Below are 9573 nucleotides of genomic sequence, written 5' to 3'. Positions count from 1 at the left end.
TGCATTTCGCTGTGTTTGATGTTTACAAAATCCGATGCATCGATCTTATATAAGTTAAAAATCTGTTACGCGACGATCTCCCTACACAGTCGCGAGCGAATCCTCATATAATGCTAAATTGGATTTGCCTAATCGCATTATGAGCCTTCGTGCACTGTTTCGCGACAGAATCGAGCCATTCGAGTCTCCTACTATCCCAAGTTCACTTCAAAATAATCAGAAGCTAGATCACTTCGTCGACAAACCGGAAAAGTCGGCAACATGACAAAGAAGTTCGAATTCAATTGGCGAATCGAGGTACCGGAACTTTTGAGAAATGGTTCAACGTTCGATCGCTGGTTCGAAGACAAGGAAAACACCGAATATGAACCAAACTGCTTATTTAAAGTCGATGAATATGGATTTTTTATCTATTGGAAGAGCGACGGCAAGGTAAATTTTCCAAGTCACTATCTGTCCCGTGTTTCAAAACAGAAATTTTGCATAGATACTTGTCCATTTCGAGATAAGATTCGAGTATTATGAAAAAATATTTTCTTTTATGAAATTGGATATGCAGTAAGAAAATAATATTAGAAGAGAAAACACAAGCTGACTATTATATTTATTTTACTTAATGATATTTCGTTCGAATAAATATTTTTCAATCATAAATCTTTTTACGCAGGACGGCGATGTAATAGAACTGGCTCAAGTGAGTGATATTCGTTATGGTGGCACGCCAAAGGTAAATAATACGACAACTATTTGTTTAAAGTATCCAAAAGGGTTGTATAATATCTAATCGATTTTTTTATACATACTAGATCATCCGTATAGACAGGGTGGTTGGTAACTGGTGGTACAAACGGAAAGAGGGTGATTTTACGCGAAAAAAGAAGTCGAAAATAGAGAATAAAAATTTTTCGTTTGAGGCTTCGTTTTCGAGAAAATCGACTTTGAATTTTCGCTCGGTACGCGCACACTTTGTCACGTCTCGTTATAACAGATCTCACTGTAGATCGTTGTCTCGATGGAAAAATTAAAAAAAAAAGGAAAAAGAAATTATTATTCTACATTTTCGACTTCTTTTTTTCGCGTAGAATCAACCCCTTTCCGCTTGTACCACCAGTTACCAACCACCCTGTATAATTTGTATAATAATCAACGATAAAATTGCTTAGGATCCTAAATTGTGCCATAAAATAAGTAAACACGGGACAATGGAAGAAATAGACCAGAAGAGTTTAACTATATGCTCGGGTATCGATTACACTAATATTCATTATCAGCATGTTATTTGTGCAGACGCAAAAACGGCTAAGGTAGTAAAACAGAAAAAAAAATAAGCTATTCTTCCTCTAGATTTAATCGAGAATTTAGATAATATTTCTTAAACTGAACATTTATCTGGTCTAGGATTGGCAAGTTGGGTTACGGTTAATTACGCACAACACGAAAGCTTCAAATGTTTGCCCGACAATACAACTAATGAAGCAGTACGTAACGTTTACGTTAATTTAATCGTCTCTGCATTATCATCTAGCTAGTTGCTTGAAGGCTGTTAGCCTTTTTCTATACTTTTATTAAATTATACTATATTACTACTACAGTACTTGCTACACATTCGTAATTGTTATAAATAGGCTGCGAGTTCCCGTTCGCGAAATTTAATCCTTTACGCTTCTAAAACTTTTACACTCTAATACACATTTACAATAATTCTTTTCTTAGCTAAGAATTTTATTTCGAAACGAATATCGTTATAAATTTTAGTAAGTTTTCAATATAGGCGACGTATACGCGTGTTATTAAGGAGTTTAAATTATAATTTTAATTATATATTTGTTTAACAGTTGGATGAGATTGAGCTTCCAAGTAGATCCTAAAGGAAAAGTGCCAGTGAAAGTTATATCAAAGACATTCGCCTCTGGGAAAACAGAAAAATTAGTTTATCAAGGGCTAGCAGACATGGGCTTACCTAGTGGAAAGGTAAGCTTCCTCTTCAATACGCGCAATCTTATTATCCTTGTAAAGATGTATATAGACAATGTCAAGTATTTTTAGGCTGTAAAAATAAAAAGAGTAAAGTAACCGTGAATATTACACGTGTTAATATTACGTTCGGTTTATTTAAACTAAACCTTTTGCCGCTATGTTTCATAGAATTTTCAAACATTACTAACAGAAATACTAGGTTCTCAATTTTAACGATACCTTGTTCCATCCGTGCAATAAAGTTAAACGATTAGTTGAACAAAAGTTCTTTTTCCCAAGACGTTGATAATTTCTTTAAAGCTATTTACTTCGAACAGGAGAAAGTTTACAAGTAAAAATTAGTCGATAATAATAAAAATTAATCTAGACAAGAAATAGTAGAATTAATTACATAAATATTATCATTTTCAGAGCGATAAAATTGAACCTAAGGATTTTACGTTCGAGAAATTTAAGAATTTGTACTTTAAAATTTGCCCTCGGAACGATATCGAGGAATTATTCCAATCGATGTAAGTACTAGTTACATAGAGGTAAAATTACTGCGAATGGCGTCATAAATCTTCTGAAATAACGTTTATTATGGTACTAATGGTATATTTCAGAACCAAAGGAAAATCGGATACGATCAGTCTGGGTCAATTAGTACAATTTATGAACGAGAAACAAAGAGACCCTCGACTGAACGAAATTTTGTATCCCCTTTACGATGAGAAACGATGCACAGAAATAATCAACGATTACGAACAAGATGAGAAAGCAAGGAATGACAGTAAGTTTATTTGCTAAAACGATTTACGTTCTAGAATCACGAAATTTCTTTTTCTTTCTCCTTCCTCTTTCTCTTTTAGTTGGTTTTAACGTCACATCTAGGCTACGTCAATGTTGTCATTAGTCACGAAGATATATAGAACTACGATTTATTACAAAGTCACTTACAAAATAAAATGCCATTGATATTTATGTATTTTCTTTTTTATGAAATGCATGCATTGGAGTTGTGTTTTGTATTTTTAATCCTATCGTTTAGAATATTAAAAACTGATATAGTGTGACAATAAACATTAATAAATCTAGATTTAATGAATTTGTTTAAAGTACGATTAGAGGATTAGACGAGCAAGAGAAAGAACATATAACTTTATATTTATTTATTTATAATTATTTTAATTTATATTTATTATTATTTATCTTTTTATTATGTATATATAATTTTAAAAGTTTGATGTGTGTATATATATATGATTATAAATTATTTTTTAATTTTTCCTTCTTCCGCAATATTTATTTGATGCATTTTTATTTTCTTTAGAGTCCTTAACCAAGGAGGGTTTCATTCGTTATCTAATGTCTGATGAAAATGCACCTGTATTTTTGGACAAATTGGAAGAATGGATGGACATGGATCAACCTCTTGCCCATTATTATATTAATTCCAGTCACAATACTTATCTGAGTGGCAGACAAATCGGTGGTAAAAGTACCGTTGAGATGTACAGACAAGTCTTGTTAGCTGGTTGCAGGTAATTATTAATCATTAGTAATTTATTACATATTAGTAATTTATAACATTTCAGGCATGCTAGGTCCTTTTTTAATTTTTAATTTCAATGACAGTTGGATATTATTAGAAATTCTTAATACAATCGATATAAATTCTATTCGTATCGATAAATCATCAATGTTAAAAACATCAGATTAAACTGTAGAGTTTATTAAATCGGATTAAATCTTTTGTACATATTTTACATTTTGACTCTAGTTATGTAGGAGAAATTAATTTCTACCTGCTTATATAAAAGATTCTGCTGTGATTATTATTATTTTAAACGTATTTGATTCATTATGATTAAAAATTAATGGCAAAAATATTTAAAAGTTATAAGGACTATTTGTATGTTAAATACAATGCTTTACATCTTATATGTAGGACAATTGTTCTATGATTTCCGTAATTTTGACGATACATATCGTAAATGATAACGATCACACTGTTTTTTGTGTAAGTTGGAGAAATTTTTGATATTTGATAAAGTTATCGAGGGAGTAAGGACAATTTGAGAAAGGATAATGAAATATGTTGCCCGGCAGATGTGTAGAGCTCGATTGTTGGGATGGGAAGGGAGAAGACGAAGAGCCTATCATAACTCACGGCAAAGCTATGTGTACTGATATCCTTTTCAAAGATGTCATATACGCTTTAAGGGACACAGCGTTCGTCACATCGGAGTATCCTATAATTCTAAGTTTCGAAAATCATTGCTGCCTGAAACAGCAATATAAGTTAGCCAAATACTGCGATGAAATATTGGGTGACTTGCTACTGAAAGAGCCTCTGAAAGATTATCCGGTATGTGATACTCGGATTTAAATTTCTTGAATCTCTTAACACGACGCTGAATAAGACAGTAATATATAATATCGTCGATATCATATAAAAGATAAATCTTCGTTACGCATTTAACAAGTTCTTCTTACATATAGCTTATATTTATAAAATCGTAAATAATTTCGTTTCCACATACCGAATTAGAAGTTATCTCGAATAACATACTAAAGAATTTGTTCGACGAACGAAAGTCGGTAATTGTCTGTTTCCTGTTGTCTCAATTTATGAAAACATTTTTCCATTCGTATTTCGTGCGACTCGATAAACTCGCGTTTTTCCTCGCGAACGGACTAGTAATAGTAGCAGCAGAATTTTATAAATTTTTAACACGCCCGCTGGAAAATACGAGTTTGCCCGATTCAGAGGGAACAGATCAAATGAAAATATGAGAAGCGTGCTTATCGCACGGATGAATGTCCCGTGAGAAATACGTTTATTTTGTAATCGTAAATAAAATGGCACAGCTTGAACCCGGGCATCCACTTCCACCACCAAGTGCACTGAAGCGAAAGATATTAATCAAGAATAAAAGACTGAAACCGGAGGTAGAAAAGGTGGAGCTCGAGTTATTCCGCTCCGGGCAATTCGAGGCGAAAGACGAAGTAGTGGAGGATCCCAGCGCACCTTCTGGACCACCGGAACCGCCAAAGGTGTCCCTATGACTATGTTTATCGCTTATTTAAAAATTTGTTTCCACCTCTATTAGAATATAACTAAGATATAATTTATTTAAAATTTACCAGATTTTCTTTAGAAAATATTCTTTTGAAAATCATGTTCCTAAATTATTAGCGTACCGCACAGCCATGTCATACAGCACGTCTTTTTTTGAAAACAAAATCTTGATGACATTCAAGGAGGAACCACCACCCGAAGCTGCACCAGCTGAAGGTGCTGCACCAGGTGAAGGGGGTGCTGAAGGAGAAGCGCCTCCAGTTCAATATACCGGCAGTACGATGGCGTGTCATCCATGGCTCTCTTCTATGATTAATTACGCACAGCCAGTGAAATTTCAAAGTTTTGAAACTGCGGAAAGTATGTAAAGCGTGCTTTCTTTTCATTTATATTAACATACAAGCGTTATATTCATATTTCAGCCTTTTGATAAAGTAAGTACAATTTATGCATGTGCATACGATTTATCATCGCATTCGCCATATCTTGTATCAACAAACGAATAGTATCATTGATTCTCGTATTTGTATTTTTATTTTAATTTTATACTTTAGTACTATCGGAATTTTTATGATAATATATTTATCACTAAAGACAATTATGCAGTAAGTAAGTAAAATTAATAAGTAAAACTAAAATGTAATCTGCATTACGAGTTTGGATCTAAAGTTAGGTAAAATCGGTTATGCAACATACACGTAACAATTACAATGATATATCGTTATTCGCTATTGAGATATATAAGCGCTATTATTGTTGCAGAAAAGAACATACATCATAATATGTCCTCGTTTTCGGAGACTGCGGCACTCAACTACCTGAAAACGAATGCCGTGGAGTTTGTTAATTATAACAAACGTCAGATGAGTCGAATTTACCCAAAAGGTACGAGGGCTGATTCGTCGAATTACATGCCACAAGTAAGTCGTAAATTATAGCTAGGAAAAATTGATATTATTCGGTACATCAATCAGGTTTGTATTTGTTTAGGTCTTTTGGAACGCAGGCTGTCAAATGGTTGCGTTAAATTTTCAAACGCCCGATTTGCCTATGCAATTAAATCAAGGAAAATTCGAGTATAACGCAACAACTGGATATCTACTAAAGCCTGATTTTATGAGAAGGTCGGATAAAATTTTCGATCCATTCTCCGAGGACGTAGACGGTGTTATCACAGCTCAATGTTCCGTTCAAGTAAACTTTGCATATGCAACATTTTATTTTGTCAGAATATTTTTGGAGGATATTTGTGAAACGATTTGTTTCATTGGAATAAAAATTTAATTTTACTATATACAAGCAATTACAGTAACGATACGAGTAACATTTTGTTAAGTATTATCGATCAACTGTTGCCTGTATCGTTAATACCGATATTAAAAACGTTTAATCGCCTTTAAAATAATAATATAAACTAATTAATAATAATACACATTATTAGTTAAGTAAATCGAATGATTGAATAAAAGTTTAATCGTTGATAAATTCTACTTGTCAGGTAATAGCAGGACAATTCTTGTCCGACAAAAAGGTCGGAACTTACGTTGAAGTGGATATGTACGGTTTGCCAGCAGACACAATTAAGAAAGAATTTCGAACACGAATGGTTCCTGGGAACGGATTGAATCCAGTTTATAACGAAGAACCGTTTCTATTCCGTAAAGTTGTACTTCCCGACTTGGCTGTACTCAGATTTGGTAATTCTATGACTCTAATCATTTTAACAGATTTATATTAATGCACGTAAATTTTTAATAAATTCATGTACCGTTACTTTTATCTATAGAAGAATCATTGTTTCCAAAAAATTAATTAGCTACACGTCTTTAATTAGTTAGTTTCCAACTCTATCGGCGTTCTATTAAACATTTTCACCGATTCAAAGAATGCAATTTCACGCTGTAACAGCGACATAAATTGACATTCGTTGTTCGCATAGGTGTATACGAAGAGAGCGGAAAATTGTTGGGTCAACGAATTTTACCATTGGACGGCCTTCAAGCTGGATATAGACATATTTCGTTGAAAACCGAGGCGAATTTTCCCATGGCACTGCCGATGTTGTTCTGTAACATCGAGCTAAAGATTTACGTACCCGATGGATTCGAAGGTAATCTCTTGAGCAAGTTCGCCGAGCAAAAATAGAAGTGTATCACGATGCCTCTGATGCGAGCCCGCTTTCTCGACTTGTAGACTTCATGGCAGCCTTGTCTGATCCGGGTGGATTCAGCAAAGGAGCAGAGAAGCAAGCCGAAACTATGAAGGGACTAGGAATCGAGCAAACCGACACGAAGGCCGAGGCGAAGAAGAAAGAAGAGGAAAAGGCTAAAAAGGGTATACCCTATTTTTGAAGTTTTCATTCATAAAACTTAAAACGGAAAACGAACGTTTAATGTGCCATTATTTGAAATTGTCGCCGGTAGTTTTATTAAGATTTTAATCAGTTTGTAAAAGTTTTGTGACGAATTGAGAAATATTTTTATTAAGGCAACAATTGTAAGTTAATTCTGTATAATAAACCTGTAAGACTATATGGTACCATATTTATATAATTATAAAATATTTGTCGATTATCAAATTTTTAGAGGAATGGAAGCCAGAGCCAATTACGATAGACACGCTAAAGAAGGAGAAAGCGTACAAACTGGGGAAAAAACAACAGAAGGATCTGGATACAATGAGGAAGAAGCATCTGAAGGAACGACAGACAATGCAAAAAAATCATTGCGCTGCCATTGATAAATTGGTGAAGGGAAAGGAGTACGTAGTGTACTAAAACATTACTTTCGCTAACTAGAAATTACCGAATTGCCGCGATTAACGTCGTTATCGCACTTAATCCCACATGGCAATGACAAATCTCGCATTTACAGCAAAAGCGCGCTGCTCCAGGACGCGAACGTGAAAAAAGTTATAAGCGAACAAACCACGCAATGGTCCGCCATGGTAGAACGGCAACGAAAAGAGGAATGGGAGATGTTGAAGAATCAGACGGAAGCCGGCCGGGAGGAATTCAAAAAATTAATCGAAATTGTACAGGCCTCGCAGGTTAAACAGTTACAGGCAAAACATGACAAGTGTGTAGATTCTATTTCTAATTTCTCTTTACTATTTTTATTCGTTCGCTTCTCACATATAATTTTGGCTTGAAAAATGAAAAATAGAAACTTCTTAAATTATCGTAAAATTTAAAATGTTCAAGCGTACGTAAAATTGAACAAAGTTTGTACTTGACATGTAATAGTTGGTTTATAAAATTATTCCTCACCGTCGAGGTAATATAATTTTCGGGATGATGAAAGGTAGGGGTGTGAAACAGTTTCAACACCGAAGTAAACGTACGATTCGATATACTAAAACAACTGTAAGCTGCAACAGTACAGCACAATACAAAACAATTCAGCTACACATTGGCCGTACATTTTACAATCTCTTTCACTCACTTTAGACAATCTACTCCGACATTCTCATGGCATGTTTGATCACGTTCATCGGAAAGTTTAGGCGACAACTATCTTTGCACTCTTCTTTTACTTTACTTGAAACTCGCAACTAGTAATCCAACTAGTTGTCCAAAATTGCTATTCCTACAATAATATCCTTTTTCTTTCTTCTCAGAGATATTAAAGATATGAATGCGAATCAGGTAAAAGTATCCGTGGAAACGGCTAAAGAAGTAATGAACGACAAAGCGTTAAAGACAAAAGGAGACAAGGATCGTCGACTTCGTGAGAAGAAGGAACAGAATACGAAGAAATTTATGCAAGAAAGGAAAACTGTGCAAATCAAGCAAGGCCGTGAAAAAGAAAAATTGAAAGCTTCTCACGAAAAACAAGTAGCAGACTTAGATGGCAATATTAACGCGGTAATGCTTCATAATTTTACTTTAAAAACTGACTTCTTAATTTTTTATGATCATAAGAACAAGATAATCGACAAATTGCATATCTTTCTTCTAAATCAATCGTTGATATCGCGTGTGAGTGACGTATATTTATTTTCGTACTTTTTCACCAACATGTCAAACTTTTTTTTTCCTAGTAGCTGATAATACTTACAAGATTATCGTTTTGTTACAGACCATTGAAATGTACAAGAATGAAGCAATTCACTTGGACATGTCGTCTAAAACAGAATTCTTTGTATAATTATTAGATCTCGAAATTTTCTACTTGAAAGTTTATACTTAATTTAAAAACATATTTTCTACTCATACTTACTCGATATACATACCTTGGCACTATTGTAGAATTTATTAAATCTTTCAATTTTTTCTTTCTCTTTATGCACTGTTTCATTTTGATCACATTTTGAACTACTTCTAAGATTCTTTATATAATATTATTTGATAAATATTATAATAACATTTACATATAATTCACGGATGTGTGACTCGTTTCGTATTCTTTTATAAAGGATAATTATTACTTTTAACTTTTATTAACTTTTAACATTTAATATTCTTTCAGTTGTAAATCAAACAATTTCTTTTCCAATACTATATTTATTGCAATTATGACTAAATTTTGCTT

At 33.5% G+C, this 9573-nt stretch overlaps 2 protein-coding genes across 2 annotated transcripts in view; one reads left to right on the top strand and one right to left on the bottom strand.

The window, feature by feature from the left end:
- The window catches only part of LOC138181092 (aquaporin-11), a 38299-nt gene that overhangs the window by 24210 nt on the left and 4516 nt on the right, over positions 1-9573 (bottom strand). The gene's annotated exons all lie outside the window — the stretch shown is intronic.
- On the top strand, positions 95-9326 carry LOC138181089 (1-phosphatidylinositol 4,5-bisphosphate phosphodiesterase). Its single transcript, XM_069115639.1, has 20 exons — positions 95-432; positions 668-727; positions 1164-1304; positions 1399-1478; positions 1836-1971; positions 2389-2489; positions 2583-2749; positions 3290-3500; positions 4069-4327; positions 4831-5016; positions 5224-5401; positions 5804-5961; positions 6032-6235; positions 6540-6738; positions 6981-7151; positions 7235-7375; positions 7627-7801; positions 7915-8118; positions 8660-8906; positions 9121-9326. Exons 1-20 carry the CDS (start codon positions 262-264, stop codon positions 9187-9189), a joined length of 3258 nt encoding a protein of 1085 aa, XP_068971740.1. The 5' UTR covers positions 95-261; the 3' UTR covers positions 9190-9326.

The sequence above is a fragment of the Bombus flavifrons genome, chromosome 6 (assembly GCF_040668555.2).
Source record: "Bombus flavifrons isolate JBK064 chromosome 6, iyBomFlav1_principal, whole genome shotgun sequence".
NCBI lineage: Eukaryota > Metazoa > Arthropoda > Insecta > Hymenoptera > Apidae > Bombus > Bombus flavifrons.
The sequence above is the reverse complement of the archived record's forward strand: the minus strand, read 5'-3'. Positions and strand labels throughout refer to the sequence as shown.